At 43.2% G+C, this 19,715-nt stretch overlaps 1 protein-coding gene across 4 annotated transcripts in view; it reads left to right on the top strand.

Annotated features, from left to right (window-relative positions):
• Nucleotides 1–1,251: 1,251 nt before the first annotated feature.
• sbf1 (SET binding factor 1) overlaps nucleotides 1,252–19,715 on the top strand; it is a 43,828-nt gene continuing 25,364 nt past the window's right edge. For all 4 annotated transcript variants that reach the window (XM_068307167.1, XM_068307169.1, XM_068307168.1 and 1 more), the window contains exons 1-2: nucleotides 1,252–1,447; nucleotides 19,331–19,416. In XM_068307167.1, coding sequence (XP_068163268.1) covers nucleotides 1,393–1,447; nucleotides 19,331–19,416 — 141 coding nt within the window. In that variant the 5' untranslated portion in view covers nucleotides 1,252–1,392. The remainder of the gene's footprint in view (nucleotides 1,448–19,330; nucleotides 19,417–19,715) is intronic.

The following is a 19,715-nucleotide window of genomic DNA, read 5'->3' on the forward strand; positions in this document are numbered from 1 at the left end:
TTTCAATTTTCCTTACTGAACGTGTTCTGACTTTAGAAGAAGGAGCAGAAGGAAACAGTGGGGAAAATAGCCGAGGCAGTAGAAAGATCAATATTGAAGTCTGGGATTTATTTCATGTGGATAACTTTGACTAATGCCATCATCAATTTAATCAGATATACCTAATTAGCAATTTTTAATGCTTCAATCTGTGAAAGGAAGATCCATTAATTTAAGCGACAAGTGAATGTGTGTTTAGTCAGTCTATGAAATTATTTTTATAGTCATTTTATTTCCAACTGGTACTGCAATGCAATTCTCAAGCAAAATTGTGCTTCGCACACTGTGATACAAAAGTGAAAACTAGACAGATACTCAAATTAAATTTTACAAAGAAATACAAAAAAAGAAGAATTTTAAAAACAAAGACTATAGTATTACTCTTAAATCGAAAAAATGTTTTTTAAATTATAGATAGAGCTTGCTATTTTAATAGCAAATTCCATAGTTTTGAAGCATGAGAACAAAGCAGTCTCATCACTATTGTTATGAAACACATGAGGAGGATTTGAAAGAAAATTACCGTAGTGATATAATTTACACATTAAATAAAAGAACAGATTTAATGCAGTGAGAAACATTTAAAAAATTTAGTAATCAATTTAAAATTAAGTGGATCTTCTTCTTCTTTATCAAACAGTTTCACACACAGATTGACATTATGATCCTTTTTTGTCTGTTTCAATCAAATCTTCCCAGCATTTTGAACTATCTGCAACTTTCTCTTTGATGTTTTTAGACAAATCAGAGAAAAGGAAGCAGTAATGATCTGGACTACCGTTAATAAAGACTTGCATCACGGTTTCAGCACATCTGAATTAAAAAAGTGTGCCTTCAGCAGTATTTCTCAGATGAAAAGGAATATTTTTGATAACCTTTATAAAAAGGAACTCTATAGAAAGACAGAATTTACATACATTATCAACATTTTCTTCTCTAATGAAAACCTCACCTTAATCCCCAATAATAATGTTGTTCTTCTGGGCTTCACTTTTGTTTAGGGTCCCCTATAGTTTGGGGCTCCAGGAGTCATCACCCCTTCTACGCCCCCACGGCACCCACGGCCCCGTTGGGTTAATTATACGTTCGGGTCAGACTTTTGGCCCCCGGGCTGGTTTGGCTCCTCACATGGGACATTCCTGTCGAGCGGCCCCTCCCTTGAAGTCCCTCAGCGCGCAGACGCGCCGCCCTCCGCTGTCAGGGCAGATTTGACAGTATGGCGGCGGGGTGCAGCTGGAAGGATGCTACTGTCGCCAGTGATGTATCTGTCGCCGGCAGGACCTAAATGGATTATTGTCGGCGTTGAAACAAGAGGATTTTGCAAGAAAGGCCTGACGCCGTGAGCTGGAAAAAATGGCCAGGCTCGCCGATTACTTTTTAGTGGTCGGTTACGACCTCGACAACCGAGGTGGGTGCCGGAGTTAGCCTGTCCTGCTAGCTTAAGCTAGCCGTGAATAAACGGGGAGGCAGCCGGGGAGGCGGGGACGGGCCGGGCCGCCGCTCAGCGCTGGGCGTATCCAAGCGGTAGCTGCCAGCGGTTAGCTGGATACGCTAGGCCGAGGACGTGTAGGCCTTACGGGATTAGTGTACTTAAAAGCTCGTCTGTCAGGTGGTAAACTGCAACTCTGGCGGGGGTAAACACTGAATGCACAACTCCGTTTCACTCCTTATCCTAAAAAAATCTTTAACTTTACACAAACTAAACGAATGGCTGTCTTGACAGCAAACTTTGGCTAACTTTATCTGCTAAAGGCTAACGCTAGCCCCGCTAGCTGTGTGTGTGTGTGTGGGGGGGGGGGGCTGGCTCTGTCATAAGGCGGATTTATTTTAACGTTTCAGTTTCGGCTGCATGTTGTCCTGTTGTACCCCCCCACCCCCATCCCCACCCCCCCACACAAACGTCCCACCTGTCGTAGCTAGAATCTGAATCGGGGCTGGGGGGGGGTTGACAGGACTGTGGTTGCTGAAGCCTGAGCGGTTGGTTGGGACAGCAAAGCCACGACCCCCCCCCCCCCCCCCCCCCCCCCCAGCGGGTCTTCAGTCGGACTGAAGTTGGGGAAATGTTTCCAGAGGAGAACCCGATGCCCCCCCCCCCCCCGGTGGAGGTCTGGATTCTTGTGTTTGTGTGAGTTTTGTGTGGATTAACCCAGATAGCTGCGCCCCTCCCTGAGCCCCCATCGGACGGAGCTGGGTCGCCTTGTGTTGTTGGGGTGTTTTGGACCGTTATCTGAGCCCCCCCCCCCAGCTTTGGCCCAGATCGGTGTGGTGTGATCATGAAATATTCACCCCCCCATCGGATGGACGCCGTGGAAGACTCTTTTACTCAGAGTGGATTTCTGCCCATGATTTATTCAGAGGACGCAAACTGTAGCTGCACAAGTCCTCCTGTGGTTAAAAGCCTTTATTGCTTGAACAACCTGCATCGCTTCTCCAATTGCATGAACACACTTCTTGCATCTTGCCGTACTTTTTTCTTCTTCTTTTTTTTTTTTTTTTTTTTTTTACATAGGGGGAGTGAATACAGGATGTCATAAAGTAGACGCTGCCAACGCTGCAGAAACCCAGCTTCCTGCTCGAACGCAATGCGGAGCGAGCCTGTAAAAAGCATCTGTGAAGCAGACATTAAAGCCACAATAGCTTTAATGGATCAAGACCGCCATGCCTTGTAAAACCAAACACTTAGGTCTGATGATGATGATGATGATGATGATGGTTGGCCCACTGCTGCTGCCTCACTGTTTGCAGCAACGTTTCGCCACCAGTTTCTAGGTGGAGGCTTTGACCTCTGTGTTTGCTGGAATGAGGTAATTTCATTCTTTATCATCATCATCATCATCTCCGTCTGCATTAATTTCCAAAATGCATTCTCCTCAAGTCCTTCTTCTTTTTCCTTTTTTTGTTTGTTTGTTTTTAAACTTTCTGTTACCTGTCTGACCCCAAATCATGTGACACAAAGCACTGGCACCACCAACATGTCAACGATGGCGCAGTTTGTCAGCTGATCATTTGTTCCTACACATCATGCATGCGTCAACTACTAATTCATTCATTCATTCATCGTCTCATAAAAATTTTTTTTTTTTTGGGCGGGATGTAGATGACCGCGCAAAGACGAATCAGTGTGTACAGCTGCTGTTTCGTGGGACCAATGTGTACACATGAAAAGGCCTCTTGTAATTATGATGCTACACTTCCATGGTGATTTGTGAATGTAGCCTGAAAAAAGATGGAGAAGATTTAAATGTTATGCATGTGGGTTTTCTTTCTAAAGCAGGCTCGACAATCTCTGAACATCTGTCGGTATCGGTTCATCTCTGGGAGAAAGCGTGGATTTATAGTCTCACACTTTAGGTTTTCAAATATTTGTACATGCATGTGTTAGTAATTGGTTGTATTTGAATATTTCCAGCATCGGTGCTGCTTTCACTAAGTTGACTGTTAAAGAAAACACAGGAATGAACGCTCCTCGATCAGAAGAATACCAGGAATTCTGAAGCGCAGGAGTGCTTCCTCTAGTGTTTAATCCTTCGTGCATCCTGTCTACGTGTGTGTGTGTGTGTGTGTGTGTGCGCCGCCGCTTCACTCGCAGAAATGTTCTGCATGCGTTAGTCGCTGACAAGTTTTCAGCTCTGACATCATCGCCGATCGAGATCGCGGTCTCCGACAGAAACCCGGTGGGCGTTTACACCCAGAACATCCTGATGGCGGAGCAGATTTTTCTCTCTTATACTGGTTCATGTTTAAATGTCCAATGACACTTATATATATCCTATATATATCTTTTATTTTGTCTCTTTTGCTCACACTGCGTGGACGTTGTATCGAACCAAGATGGCTGCTTGTGGGTTTGAAGAGTTCAGAGTTTTTGGGGTGTGGTCATTCTTTCAAGGGGTCTCTTGAGAAACTCCACAGCGTGTCACTGTTTTGACAGCAATTCCCGCTGCACCTCGGACCCACAGCTCGATGGACTGGCAGCCCGAAGTCCAAACAGGAAACGGGGGGAGAGGACCCCGGGGGGAGACTCGTGTTTAGAGCGAGAGTCCAGATTGTCTCCCTCTGCGTGTCTCAAACCCCAGAAAGGGGTGTGTGTGTTTGTGTGTGTGCGATTTTGTGAGGCAGTGCAACTGAGTAGACGCACACACACACACATACCCACACACACACACACAATTACACACAGGCACAAACATACAGGCTCCATTGTAGCTCCATCTGTTTGCCTCCGGCGGAGCAGTTTTAGGGTACTGCATCAGGCTGGAGCGACAACTCGGACACACACTGAAGCCTACCCTCTTCTCCACGCACACACATGCACGCACGCACACACGCACACACACACATACACACACACAGACTTCCTGTAGCCCAGACAAGTCACAACCATTTACAACATCTTAATGCGGCGTTGACACAAAGAAGTGGACGTATGGCAGACGAAGCCTGGGGGGTGGGGGCGGAGGGGGTGTGTTTACTGATGTCAGGTTGTGTCTGTCACAAACAGTGTTGTTTCGTGTTGTGTTGTCATGATCGGGCAGCTGTTTCTGTGTGTGTGTTGCTGTAACTTTGGACCCTGACAGTTTTATCGTACGGTAGTGATTTTTGTGTGGGTTGGTTGTCAGCTGCTGAACCAATTCTTACTCTAATCTTTTTAGATTTAACCTTTAGTTAAGAAAATGATGACTGACATAGTTTAACTGTAGATAATTGAACAAAGTACTGAAAAAGCAGCTTATACTTTCACCGCAATTCATGAACGCATAGGTTCTGATTTAAACAATAATAGTTTCCAACATGGATTATTTTGTCCCGGCATAATGATCAGAGTCAAATTTGTTCACCGTCCATCAGTACTGTGACTCCTCTCATATTTTTTCTGGGTGTTTGAAGCCATATTAGAAATCACAATGTCATGATTTTTCCTTGTCGGTCGTCACACTTACTTCCACATCTGAAGCCGTGTTTGATGCCGTGTGACGATGACGATTGAGGGGTGACAGGAAGTGATGCAGAACGTTCGGTAGATGATGTCTGTGTTCGGTAGATGATGTCTTAAACATCAAGGCTATAATTGTGCCCTGAGGTCCGATGAACTATTAGACATCTGTAAAACGTGATCCTTACTGGTGCTTACACCATATCAACTCAAGTGTTTGTTATTGTGGCTGGGCTGTGACTAATCCGTGTGGTGCAGGAGGAGGAATGCCCCCAGCTCAGAGAGATTCAGAGACCTTTTGAAAGCGAGACAAATTGAGAGTGAGCGATTGGTGGTGTGGAGTGGAGGAGACAGGAGTGTGTGTGATGCTGCCAGCAGTGCCTGCCTGTGGGCAGCCACTTCCTCCGTCGCCTCGGAGCAGGACTGCAGCCTTTCTGGCCCTCCAGAAATAGCCCCTTCACAATCTGCCTTTCATTGGGGGACGGGGACAGAGCGCCGCTGGGTCACGGCCGGGGCCGTGCCGCACTGATGCTGGTGTGTCTGCGTTTTGGCACGAGCTGCTTCCTTCGACCAATCGGGACAGCTGGCTGGATGTCTCCATGGCGTTGCTGTGTTAGGATGGTATTGTTTTTCCCCCCCATGTGTGATGAGGTTTTGGTCAGCGCCTGTGTCTCAATTCAGGGACTGCATCATTTGTAGGTTTTGTTTGAAGACCAAGGGTGTGTGTCTCCAACCTGTAATCTTACTATTTCTACCCTGCTTTTACCTCTGCTTCTCTGCTAGTACTCACACCAATGAATTGTACCTGTCAGTGTGTGACTCGGCTCTGGGAGAGATGGTTTGTGATGCAAGAGTTTGGACAGGAACAGACGTTGACATAAACAGGAAATTCTGTGCAGACCGGGACGTCTCATTTAACAAAAGTCAGCCCGGCCTCAGAAGCCTTTGTGTGTTTGGAAGGATGGGAGAAGCTCTGGACTCGTTCACGAACAGTCATGAAGCTGGAATCATGGAAGCAGTTCTTTGTTGATATCCTTTAAATGATCACATTTAAGCAGTAGTTCTCCGTGTTTAGAGTCAGAGTAACTCAGTTACTGACAGTCATTTAGTGGTCCTGAGTTAGCGTCTGTTTTCAGTAGCAGGAAATAAGCAACCACAGAAAGTTGCTTATGTTTATATGTATGTATATACATGTATATGTAAGTATACATACACATGTATATACATATATAAAATACACACCCCTATACCTGTGTAAAGGTACAGTTATCCCTTGTTACTCACGGTCAATGTGTTCCAGAACCACCTGTGGAAAACGAAATTCCGCGATAAAGCGGTACACTTCATTTTTTATAGTAATTTAAACATTTATGAAACCCTCCCCATACTGATATTAAACCATCTTATATCTGTATTACCTTTTCCCAAACTTTTATAGACTGTTTAAAGCACTTTTGTATTCAAGAAAAGTATTTCTTTAAAGCACGGAAGTGTGCTGCGTTCCATGCCGTCAGCCAATAGAATTGTGCACACAGTATCACGTGACTACCTACTAAAAATCTGTGATTAAGTGAAGTCGTGCATTTTGAAGCGCGAATTAGCGAGGGATTACTGTACATCCTTTAATGTTTTTAAAACAAACTAAATGTTTTTCTGAAAGAGGAATAATTAGTTGTTTGTTTAAGACGCCTACTTTATTTTCGCTTTGGTTTATTACTATTACTTGACACACACTGTTTCTATTCATTTAATCATTGGATAATGAATAGAATCATTGCTTTCTAAACTAACTGATTAATGCTGCCTTGGTGAATGAGAGGATGATCAATAACCTTCAGGTTCTGTGTCAGAACTTTGAATGAGTAGTTTTGGGATGTGACTGGTTCCTTTTATCTCTGCTGTGCTGTATTAGAATCGGTATTTGACCAGACTAGTGATGGATCTGTGTGTGATAAACGTCACTGCAGGACTCCAGACCTGCTCAAGCAGAGTCAGTTGTGTGTGTGTGTGTGTGTGTGTGTGTGTGCGTGTGTGTGTGTGTGTGTGTGTGTGTGTGTGTGTGTGTGTGTGTGTGTGTCACAGCAGTCTGTCTGCTGTTCTGAATACTTGTTATTCATGAGGAAGACGATGGTGCCCCAGGGCCCCAACACTGCCCTCATTCCTACCACAGAGATACAGAGGAGAGTGTGTGTGTGTGTGAGAGGCACACATGCATGTTCGTACACTGCACTTGTACTGTAATCCTCTTCTGTTGGCAGACACACACACACACACAATCACACACACATGCATCTCTCATATACTGAATGCTCAAATGGTAACCCAGTGTGTGTGTGGCATTTTTTTCCATGTTTGTGTCTGTTGCTAAATGCGATGCAGCACGAGGGGCTCCGGGGTCGGGGGGGGGGGGCTCCGGGGCCAGTCGTGTGCCCCAGATTTAGATTGAGAAATGCTCCCTGTGCAGTTTGTTCCCAGCAGCACATGGATCCACTTTTAATGCAAAGATGCGTGAAACAGACTGAAAAGACTGGAGTGAGATGAAGTTCAGCAACAGTAATCTAAAAACACTTATGGCTGTTTTATAAGCGTGTGTGTGTGTGTGTGTGTGTGTGTGTGTTTTTCGAGGGGGTGCTTGGGATTCCCTTCTCCTTGATGATTTGATAGTTTATCTGGAATTCAGGGAATGTCTGCCGTCCCTCTCAGGGGCAAAGACTGAGTCAGCGTTGCTCCATGGAGCCGTCGTTGGGATCTCGACCCCGCTTCTGATTTGGAGATAAAGACTGTAAGGATTAGTGATTAATGTGGTGACTTCAACATGCTTGTCTCCGCACATCTTTATGTTGAATTTTTATTTAAAATTGCAGGGGTTTTTTGGGGGTTTTTTGCCACTCCTTCATTCATTACATGTTCTTCATTCATTCATTCATTACATGTTCTCCCCACGCAGACACAGGGAGAACAACGCGGGACTTGAACCGAGAACTCTCCTTGCTTTGTGGCAACAGCGCTGCTTCTTTATTGAATATGATGTTTAGTCTGTTTGTGGGAAACAGTAATATTGGGTTTTAGAAACAGATATTTTTTAAGTTTACAATCAATGTAAATATAAGGAGGGAACTGTTCTATAAAGGTCAGCTGTGTTTTCAATCTTTGAAAAAGCTTTGAATCATTTTACTGTAATTTTCTTTATGATTTTTAACTGACTGCAGCACTGACGCTGTGTCAGTGGCTGCTGGGAGAAGATTAAGTCTTGTCTTCATTAAGTCGACCTCTAGGTCAAATCTTTTGGGGGGGAGAAGGATATTTCCTTCCTAAATAATTACTGTGGTTCCTCTAATCTTATGCTTAGACGGTGATTGGTTTGAATGTGCTAAATAAAGGATGGTTATTGGTTCAGAGCTGGTTTACTGTCCCAGTCGTTACAGTACATCGACCGTCCCCTCCCCCAGAGAGGTCTGTGTTGAATATTGTACAGATTGTTCCAAACGACCAGTCGTGGGAAATACGACCAAAATGTTAGTTTGATTGAATAACTTTGATTCTGCATATTGGTCTTTTTTTTTTTTTTTTTACCTTTTGTGTCCCTTTCAGTAAGAAAACAGACGGATTGAAATGCTGTGAAGATAGAAAAAATTCTTTAAAAAATTGCCCCAAGACAGTTTTGCAATATGTAAAATATTAGTTTGCAGCTAGAACCATTTTTGAAAAATACCCCAAACCTTTTTTAACAAAGACATGGATGTAGATGATGTTTGTCTTGTCCTTCTAGCACAGGGACAACTTTCCAGCGAGCACAGATTCGCACATGTATTTTTTTGTGTGAGTAAATAAATGTCACATTAACACTTTAAGTGCTGAGCAGGAACAATAACGACTTTTTTTGGGGGGGGGTCAAAAGGTCAGAAATAGATCCAGCCTAACCTCTCTGCAGGCCTCTCATGTTTTTTGTCCTGCTGGTCTGGTTGCTGTGTCGTTGTGAGACATTCTCACGTCTGTTTCACGGCTACCGGTTGCCCAGGCAACAAAAAGCCATTTCCGGGGACATGAGCTCAGTGAGTCATGCTGTGGTCGGAAAAAAATAGTTTTGGGTTGATTTGCATCTTAGCTCTAGAACATAGTAGTGAAGGAGGAGGTGGGACACGGGTTTAGTCGCTAATGTGTTGCTGAGTGCAGGAGGATCAGCTGTGATCCAGCAGCGGTGTGCATCCCATCTGAGAACATAGATTTATTAAGATATGTTAAAAGCTGTTGTTGCCTTCTAGGCACAACTACATGTGGTTTCTTTTTGACAAATCAAAGCCTCTTGTGTAACAAATAAATGTATGTAAGACATTTCGTGGGTTCCTCATTGTGCTCCCCTTGTCCACTTGCTTCCTAATGAACGGTGGCAGCACCACGCCCCCCTGAAGCCCATGTGCTGGTGATCAGGTGACTGTCATATAGAATTGACTGCGATGCAGCTAATGCTTTGTCTTGGCTGTAGGCTGTAGGCTTATTTCACGTTAAGTTAACCTGCCGCGTCTTCCTGACCGTACGGTTCAGGAGAAGCTCAGGATTTACTCCCTTATCGTCTCCCATCACTGCTGGCTGTCTGATTATTTTAACTCACAGTTGAATTTAGAAACTTTCCACTGTCACTTTTTAAAATGTAGTTGATGTAATCTAAATTTATGAAGAGATGAAGGTTAAATCTGGTTTGCTTGGGGTATTCAGGCTGATGAAGCAGTGATTGTCTCATGAGGCTTCATTCTAATCATTAACTTTATGAGATGAGAACATTTCAGCCTCACCAAGGGAATGCAAGAGACGCATCCCAAACTGGGAAATTAGGACTTAAAGTATTTGTTTTTTATTAGGTGGTGTGTAGTTGTTTTTCTGCATGTGCATATATTGTAAATACCCGCTTCTTCCATTTTTTTTGGTCGGGTTAATTGGGAACGGCCAATTAGCCTGAAGCGCATGTTTTTGGAGGTGGGAGGAAGCTGGAGAGCCCGGAGAGAACCCACACAGACACAGGGAGAACATGCAAACCCCGCACAGAGCGGGACTCGAACCCAGAACCATCATGCTGTGAGAGGACAGTGTTACTGCAGACATTATTGTTATTTTGCGATTTGCCAGACGTACATTCAGATCAATTCCCCGGTTACCATTCACAACTACTGATGCATGTTTCAGTTTCAATTGAAGTTGAACTTCAGATTCAAATAAAATTAGGCAGTCAGAGACTGCAACATCCCGCGACAGCCCTGAATTGAAAATTTTACCCTGACCTACTTTCATAGATCAAAGCAGTACCTTTGATCTATGGTCTTACTCACACTGGCCTTCTCCCTCGTCTTTCTATCTTATCAGGTTCTTTAGTGTACAAAAGTTGAAATTTGACCTTGACCTAGTTTTCTCATTTTTATCCCCTTTGCTGCCAGAGTATGCACTTTTTGTTTCATCTTTCTATCCGCAACGGTTGTGAAGATATTTGGTGGACTAACGGACGAAAGAACGGACGGACGAACACCGACAATTACTACAAACAGAATTAATGCAACAGACAGAGAGCAGTTGGAGGACAAAGCAGTGGAGGTTTACCGCAAAGGAATTACGGTACATAAAAATTAGATGAAAGTAAGTTAGAAGAAGTAAAGCTCAGCACAGAATTCTGTCCAGCAAGATTAACATGCTAAATGAGGCTAATGCTTTAAATCCTGAATTATTGATGAGGTGAGAACACAACACAAATGACATGTAAATATTTTATTATAAGGCACACTTTGGCAATGAGGTAGAGGCACAGAATTCACATGGACTTGAATGAAATCACATACAGCATTACCCATGCTTTGTTTTGACTTTTCATTGTTTTAAAAAAAATACACAGAAAAATAAAAATCAAGTTTACGTCATTTTACCAACCAAATATTATTAAACATAAAGTCATCAGTAAAGTACAGCACATAACAGAGAATGGTTATCTACAGTTTAGCCTTGAGACGAGTTAAGTCAATTTAGGTTATTTTTAACGGCGTTGGTCGAGGTAAACCCATACTGGATATTGTGTTTTCTTGCAGCCAGTTCCCACGTACTAACATAGTATTAAAGACCAGGATGTGAGTGACTCCAGTCGAGGTGTGTTCGTCCTCAGCGGAAGTTCAGTCCTGTGCATCTTTTACTCACAAACCCTTTTCCCAATGACTGGAACATAGCTGACTTGTGTTCTCCGGTCTGCTGAGTGTTTGATGGCTCTGGTCAGAGGAAAAGCGACCACATTCAGAAGCTGAAACAGAAGTGAGATGAACTAAAACTCTCAATATCAATCAACTGTGTGACATTTTGATTTAAGCTGAAAAGAGCACACCCAACCTTCCTAAAACATGTTTAGTCATTGAAGCTGCTTCCTCTCCTGGAAAGCCTTTCTTAATTGACGTGGGAGTTCTAGTGATGTTGGTGTGTGTGTTTGTGTGAGTGTGTGTGTATTTGAGTGTGTGGATTTCGCAGGAAGGATGTGAGTTGCTAAAGAGCTTTTACACAAAGAAAACGTCCGAAAGGCGATGGTTTTTGCCGAACACTAACCCCCTCCCCCTTTATTTGGTTCCTAAAAGGCAGCTTCTCAGCTGGCTTAAAACATGAACTAATATTTATGCAAAATTATCATATTTACTATCATTTAATATGAAGATCACATGTATTTAAATGCTTGGAATCACTCATTGATGGGCTGATCCCCCTGTGGGGGAGACTATTGAAGGTTGATTCTTCTTCTTCTGTCGTGACCCAATAAGGAGCCTCATTCCATAGCTGCTTCCAATCAGAATGACACACACACACACACACACACACTGCTTCATACAGCATTACAGTACTTACACGCCTGTCCTGTAACTGTGAGCTCCCACATGTTTGTGTGCTGATGAAATCTGTGTGCAATGGCAAACTGGGTGGATAGCAGAGAAAGTGCTGTCATAGGGTGTGGTGCGTGAAGTCGTAACTCTTCGTGTCCTCACCCGGAGAGCTTTCTAAACGTTATCTTAACATCGTTTGGTTGTGTGACCGTTGAGGCCTTGTTGGCTTCACCAGTATTTAAGTTAGGTTGCTGCAAGCCTGCCACGTGGCTCCTGCTGTGGATGTTGGCTCGCTGTAGTCTTATTATATGTCAGCAATAATTGAGTTACAGCACTGAGTTACTGACGGGAAGCCGTCATGAAATAGTTGGACCCCTTGAGCACAAAGCTCTGCTGTTAATTCAGTTCATCATTGTTTCATTTCTACTGAATGCAGACCGTTATGCAGGAGTGAGTTTGCAGCAGCACATGTCACAGCCACAAATCTGCACACACACACTGTGCAAACACACAAAGACGCAAGGAACCACAAAACGAACCAAGCTTTTCTGTCCCGCCTGCTGCTGCTGCTCCCATGGAAACCAGCCGGTGTCGTTTCATTGTGGGTAAGAAGCCTGCAGATGAACGGCTGTGGTCTGGTTCAGCTCACAGAGAAGCAACAAGCACACTTTCAACTCCGACTGCCGTCACTCGTGGATCACATGACCGGTCAGTCTTCTCACATCCTGTGTCATTCTACCAGCAGTCATCTGTGTATGGAGTCATCAGCAGCTCGAACACACACACTCACACACATACACACACACACACACACACACACACACACACACACACACACACACACACACACGCACTACTTGTGACCCACATTTCCTCATTCACATGTATTTCAAACAAATTCTGGTAAACTTTAAGAAAGACCTGGCATCTCAAAATAAGTTTTGTTGTAATCCTGGTGACCAATTTTGGACCAGGTGGTGTTTATGGGTGAAAACCAAACCTTGGCGGAGGAGATGTTCCACAGCGTTGGAGGCTGCTTGGCTTGTCTCTCTCTTTTCCACCTGACTCATTAAATAGATAGAAACACAGGAAATAATCTTCTGTTTTCGTTTTTTTGTTTTGTTTTGTAAAAGCATTTCAACAGGAGTGAATCTTTATCTGTGTCCCAAACTTGGAAAAAATTAATCTGGAAAGTCCTTGAGAAAGGATTTGAACCTGAATCAGGACAGTTAACTATTGTTAGTCATGTAGTACCGACTTCCCAAACGAGTGGTCTTTGCATTAACTTTAGATCCTCAGCGTTGATTGATGGTGTATAGGAAGTTAATTATTGGAGCCTCACTGCGTCACACCAATCCAACCGCAGTGTCAAAGAAAACAGGTCAGAGGCTTGATGGAAGGAAATTGTGAAAATGGAAGTCGGGTAACAAAAAGGAAATGTACAGTCAACCAGAAAATGACTCAGAGAGCTATTAGACGACAGTCTGCATTGACATGAAACAGTTTAAAGACTGGTTTGAAATGAACCCTGAATGTTGTGCGATCAGTGAATTATTTTTCCTGGTAAACCAGGAATCTTTTGAAGAATCCCAATGTGTTGGGTCTGCATGACAGTGTCGTTTTGGTTGTACTGTAGGAACTGTAGGAACTCGGTACACTGACTGTGACTCGCTGATTGTGTTTGCTGTGAACTCACGGCTGCTCTTTCCCTCCGTCCAAACCATGTCATATATAAACGGAACCGAAGCACAAAGGAGAACAGTAGCAGTTGTACTTTGAGTGTTTGGTGGGTTTTCTTCTTGTCAGGCGTTCAGAAATGAGAAGATGGTTTGGACATGTCCACAGGAGGAGAGATAGTGAATATATTGGTAGAAGGATGCTGAGTTTTGAACTGCCAGGCAGGAGGCCAAGAGTAAGACCAAAGAGGAGGTTTATGGATGTAGTGAAAGAGGACATGAAGGTAGTTGGTGTGAGAGAAGAGGATGCAGAAGACAGGGTTAGATGGAGGACACTGATTCGCTCTGGCGACCCCTGAAGGGAAAAGCCGAAAGGAAAAGAAGGAGAAGGCGTTCAGAGGTGCTTGAAGATGTCAACAGTGGTTCTTTTAGGCTATCGGTTTACATTCCAATGGTCAGTCTAACTTAGTTGCTTTTTTTAATTTTGGTGATGCAGTTTTACCCCACGATAGAAGTGTCAATGAAGTTCTGTTTGGTTGTGCCTTTTTAATGAGGGGAAAGGTCTGCCAGAGTTTTACCAGTAGAACTAGTTTTGTCCTGTAGTGTTTTTGTTCTTGCTGCAGATGCAGGGACAGGGTGCTTCATGTCGTACCCTGAGAGGGAAGATATTAACATCACAATGTGTATCCAAGAACTGACACACGAATGAAATACCAGTGAAAATGTATCGGAGCAGCTGTGCGTCTGGTTCTGGCTTTGACGATGAATCGGGCTCAACCTTTACTTTTTGGCTTGAACCAGAAATTTTTTATTCAAACAATATATTAAAATTAGTTGTCTTTTAACCACAAAGTGTAACAGTTTGTTACAGCTGAACACATTAGAAAACAACAGTAAGACAACAGGTGTATTTTTGTTTGCTTAGAATGTGCTTCATTGAGGATCCCTGGATCCACTTTTGTCTTCTTCAAAGTCCTAGTTTCTCTGAAAATGTTGTCAGTTTTCTCTATTTTACATTGTGTGCTTGCAGAATGAATTGGTTTTGCAATCTTCAGTTGGCGGAGAGAGATTAATATTTCTCCCCGTGCAGGACGGTCTTGCTACTCCAGGGTTAATTTGACTGCTCAAGTGATAGTAGATGCAACATTGCACACCCTACATGCAGCGTCCATGGTTATATCCTGAGTTTCATGTTTGAGGATATACATTGTCGGATATCGTAAAGAGGATGCAAAGGCAGTCTGACACCAAGCAGAAACGTGGGCCGGTATAGAGCTGCTCATCGCTAGTCGTTAAATTTTGATCCAACCTTCAGAGATTCTCATCATAGGTGTGAATTTTCTCAAGCTGTAAGATATAAGACACTTTAAGTGTGACAATGACTGTGGAAATGAAACCCAAGACTGGAATTGTTTATTTATAAGGGCAGCTTCATTCTGCCTGTTGGCTTAGAATGTAGCTAAAGGAAAAATTAGACTGCATACTGTTTTATTTCAGTTGTCCAAGGCTGACAATGTACTTTAAAGTTGAGTAAGGAATGTTCTTCCGTTAAATGCGCTCTGCTCGCTGTAAATCATGCTGGAGCATTGATCCACCTGCGAGTCCGTCAAATGTCTTTTGTGAATCATACTTCAGTCATGTTCCTCCAAACAAGACCTCAACTACTTGAGCAATTTTAGCCAAACGCTGATAAAAGTTTTTGTCTCACTTGTTTTACACAAAGAGAATGCCAAGTCTGTTTTATGCTAATTTTAAATCTAAAGAAATTGATCTGTCCAGAAATGAATCGTAGAAGAAAGGATTTTTTAACTGATCACAATGAAAGGGACATTAGAAAGGCTGAAGTTTATTGCTGTGGATATCAGAAATGGTTTGTTGAGCTGTTTGGTACATTGTGATTTAGCTACATGAAGTACAAAGCATCTTTCTGTAATTTGCTTTCCTGTAACCAAAGTATTTTAGCTCTATGTTGGTAGTAGTAACTGTGTGCCATGTTTCACCATGACTCGGTTATCGTCTCGCTCTGTGTTATCTTATTTCTGCATGAAATTGTATTTTTGGGTCAATCGGAGTCCTCCAGAGTTTATTCACGCTGAATGGATCTTATTGTTCATGCACACCGACATTGTGTTTGTGTCCAGCCTTGTGTCTGACATGTCTCTACATAAACCCTCCCCAGTGAACTGGATTTGGGTTGAGTTGAGGCTTTTTGTGACGTAATGACTGTTGGGAGCTTGTCACTCCTACTCTCATTCCCCAGCTCCAGGATGTTGGAGTGGATGATTGATCCCCACCCTGCCTTGCTATTGGCTGACGGTGTCACTGGATCCACCTCTGGGCGATCCACCTTTATGTGTCCTCATCCTCTGGTGACGTATTGTTACACGAGGTCTCACAGGGTAGTACGTGCACCGCCTTTCAAAATGTCTGCAGGGGTAGAGGGACGGTGACATCAAGTCCCGGCATGCTTCAGTGGTGGCCTACTGTAGGCGGTATTTCATCATCGTAAACCAGGGGGACAGGATACGTCACTTGTTCTTATCCCGTTGGCAGCAAACTGAGATACGTTCACTTTTTTTTAGTAATGTTTAAGTCATGACAGCCTATTAAACACTTTGCTGTGTAAATTGATCTACATGTATGTAAATTGCATTTTTATATATATATATATAGTAGCGGGAACCCATGGAAATTCCATGATAAAACAGTAATATCAGACTTGGTATTACTGAGCACACCCAACATAGTCAAAAATCAACATGGGGATGTTACGACTTTGTGTTGGCAAATCATGGATTGCGCTGTGCGGGCATTGTGAAGCCCGCCCAACTTCTCAAGGCAGGCATTGTGACGCCAACTTTCTTTCTCCAGGTAGCCTTCTAACTGGAGAAAGAAAGCTAACTAATGGTGAGACTGGGAAAGGAGCTAATGTTAAAGGAAAAGGCACCTGTCAAAAGAGCAAGTGGAAAGGAAATTTTAGAGAAGTGGTAGTTCTGTTAGCTGACTACATGAACAGAACTGTATGTAGTTACTTAAAGAGCGTTTTTGTCAAATGCTTGAGGTGCGTTTTGGATACATTGATTGTCCCATTCCAAACGGAAACCATAGCTGGACAGACTGTTGGTGCTCCAGCTAGTTTCACTCAGAATTCATTGCCGTTTTCTGTGTCATTCCTGCTGTTTGGACTCTGCTCGAAAGCATGAAAATTGTTGGAACACTTATGACACTCTGAAATTATGTTAACTGGGAAGTCCATGTATAGTTAGTGATGGGCAGATGAAGCCCCATGAAGCATTGACGCTTTTCATCCCAATCAGTTCCCTGTGGTTCGCAGCTTCATGAGGCTTCATTTGCTCTAGTACGACATCTACTGGATACTAACATATCAGGTGGCATGAGTTTGACATGTGTGGCATTTTGTAGAAGGCCTGTGAATAAAACTGTCAACAAAATAAGGACGTTTGCAAAACGTGTATATTTTAGTGATGGCAGTACACTGTGTGTGTACAAAATGGATAGAAAGAGTATTAGATAGAGTATAGACGGAACAAGTTTTGATTACAGCATCCACACGATAACACATACCTGATGTTTTCAAAAAACGTTTTCATCCCCGGATATCTGCGTTGTCATATGGACGAAAGGCATAACCGCCACAAAAAGCCTCGCTGCCCGATGCCTAACGCAATACTGTTCATGTGATCCCTTCTGGCAGATGCGCCGTGATTGGTTGGGCGTTTGATTAACAGGTAGTGGGTGGAGTTAAAGAGTGTGACAGCATGACGTTTTCAAGTGCGCTTGTTCAAATATATAGATGGGGAGATATACTGTATATATCTCAGTTAATGTTAACCCTGTGATTATATGTGCTGTCGAACATTGTGCTCAACATTTTCTCTCTTATTGCTTGAGGGAAATTAAAAATAGAACACCCAAGCTGTCGAACTGAAACATGACTGAATTGATAGATTTTTTTGTGATACCAGAACTCTTGAGAGCAGGTTGGTCCGACACAAAAAGGAAGCTACCTTCCTTGATGAGAAGGCTCGAAGAACGGGATGGACTCACTCATCTCGTTGTGTTTCGGGACCTGCCCTACTTTCTGTTTGTGCATTGTGTCCGTGTGTGTTTTATTTCCCTCAGTGAAGGCCCACAGGCTCTGCTGTTTCCCTTGAGGCAGTGTATTGCCAACTCATCAGATCTAATCTAAATGCTGTTGAAAAAGTCTCATTTGTTTAGCGGGGGATAATACTTCGTTTTGTGCAGTTTTCTACTAAATTTACATCTTTTTGTATCGGGAGGATGAGTGTGTTCTCTGTGCGAATGAATGCTGCCATTAAGCAGCCTGCAGGACTTCAGATTGAGTTAAACTGAAAGACGAGTATGTGTTGGTTACATAAGTACGTCTTTGCTGCATCATTGTGCCATTGTGATGAGCCAGGCGCTGTCCAACAGTGGAAATGACCTCATTAACCAGCTGCAAGTACAAAAATCCTTCCCGGCCGTGAATTGGGTGAAGGTTTAGCCCACAAAACATTAGTGGAACTTCACATCCCAACAGTGTTGCGTCATTTTCCTGGATAACTGAGTGAGATGGGGACTTGCTAAGGCAAGCAAACATTTCAAAAGTCATGCATCCATCCCTTTCTGTGGATCCACTCCATCACTGGGATGATGCACATTCTTCCATCCAGTTTGATGCTAATCTGTCCAGTTTAAGCTTGAACGATATCGTTATCTCACTGACGACGTCTTCCTGGATCTGCCTTGTTACCCACATTTCCCGCCACATGACCAACCACCAAGGGAGTTTCTGTGAAATCCAACTGATGGACAGACAAACAAACCAAACTATCTCCTCCACGGAGATGGAAACGACCCTACCTTAAATGTTTGGTTCAGTCAATCTCTCCAGAAGCTCTAAAAGGCCAAACTGATTTGGATGAGTGTCTTTTTAGATCCCGCTAAAGCAGTGATGTATTGTAATTGTCAGCGTTTGTTAGTTTGTCCGTCCGTCCGTTAGTCCACCAAATATCTTCGCAACGGTTGCAGATAGAAAGATGAAACAAAAAGCACATTAGTCGGGCAGCAAAGGGGATGAAAATGAGATGATGATCTTGACCTTGAGAAAACTAGGTCAAGGTCACATTTTGACTTTTGCACACTCAGAAACTGGATAAGATAGAAAGACAAGGGAGAAGGCCAGTGTGAGTATGACTGTAGATCAAAGCGAATGCTTTGATCTATGAAAGTAGGTTAGAGCACTAGCTGTGATTTTTGACCTGTGCAAGTAGGTCAGGGTAAAATTTTGAATTTGGGGGTGTTGTGGGATGTTGCAGTCTGTGACTGCATTGGTTCTTTTTCTTTTTGGTTGTAGTTTCCAAGCGAGATGTGTTAACACCCTCTTCACATACCTGCAGCATCTGATAAGATCAACTGATCTGAGCTCTCTATCTGTGCAGACGGTTAACATCGAGGTATGCACTGATTGTAGGTTCTTATGGACCATGCCAGAGAATGCATTGCGCCTGCATGTTGGATTTGTCTTCAGCTTGTGTACCTTCTTTATGTGGGTGTACAACCACTTTATATCTGCAGTGGCAAATATGAAAATATTTAAATAAGGTTTTTAATCCAGTTTTAGATCTCTGGTCCTCTGAAGGCTTTGATAGCGGTAAAAGCCAAATGAAGTCATTTTATATTTGATTTGAGTTTTGTTTTTGTTTTTTTTACTATTAGGAGTGAGTTTCAGTCTTCTGGAAAGGTTTTAGAAAGACTCAAAAGAGACAACAAGCCAGTGAATTCTGGGCTAACCTCTCCATCTGACCCTCTCTGTGTCTCTGCAGTGGAGGGCGAAGGTCAAGGTTGCATTCTCCAGCGGTTTCCTGAGAAAGATTGGGAGGACAGCCCTTTCCCACAAGGCATTGAGCTGGTAAGTTAACACTTACATGTTTCACTGTACATCAGAGGATGTAACCAGACTCAGCCCCGTCGGGGTTAGGGGCCCCCGTTCCCTAGGCTCCTCAGTGGGTGGAAGGAGACACTAGCTGCCTCAGTGATGGGGGGTGTTTTTTGTGTGACTATCAGTTATGTGTAACGGAAGCTTTCAAGGTTTTAGCAGAAATACAAGAGTCTGTGGGATTACAGTTGTTAATCTCAGATAAATTGTTATTCGTTTAATAGACAGATTCCTGCGGTTTGTCAGAGGATTAGGTTCAGGTTATTTATAGA

This window comes from Antennarius striatus, chromosome 22 (assembly GCF_040054535.1).
Source record: "Antennarius striatus isolate MH-2024 chromosome 22, ASM4005453v1, whole genome shotgun sequence".
Taxonomy (NCBI): domain Eukaryota; kingdom Metazoa; phylum Chordata; class Actinopteri; order Lophiiformes; family Antennariidae; genus Antennarius; species Antennarius striatus.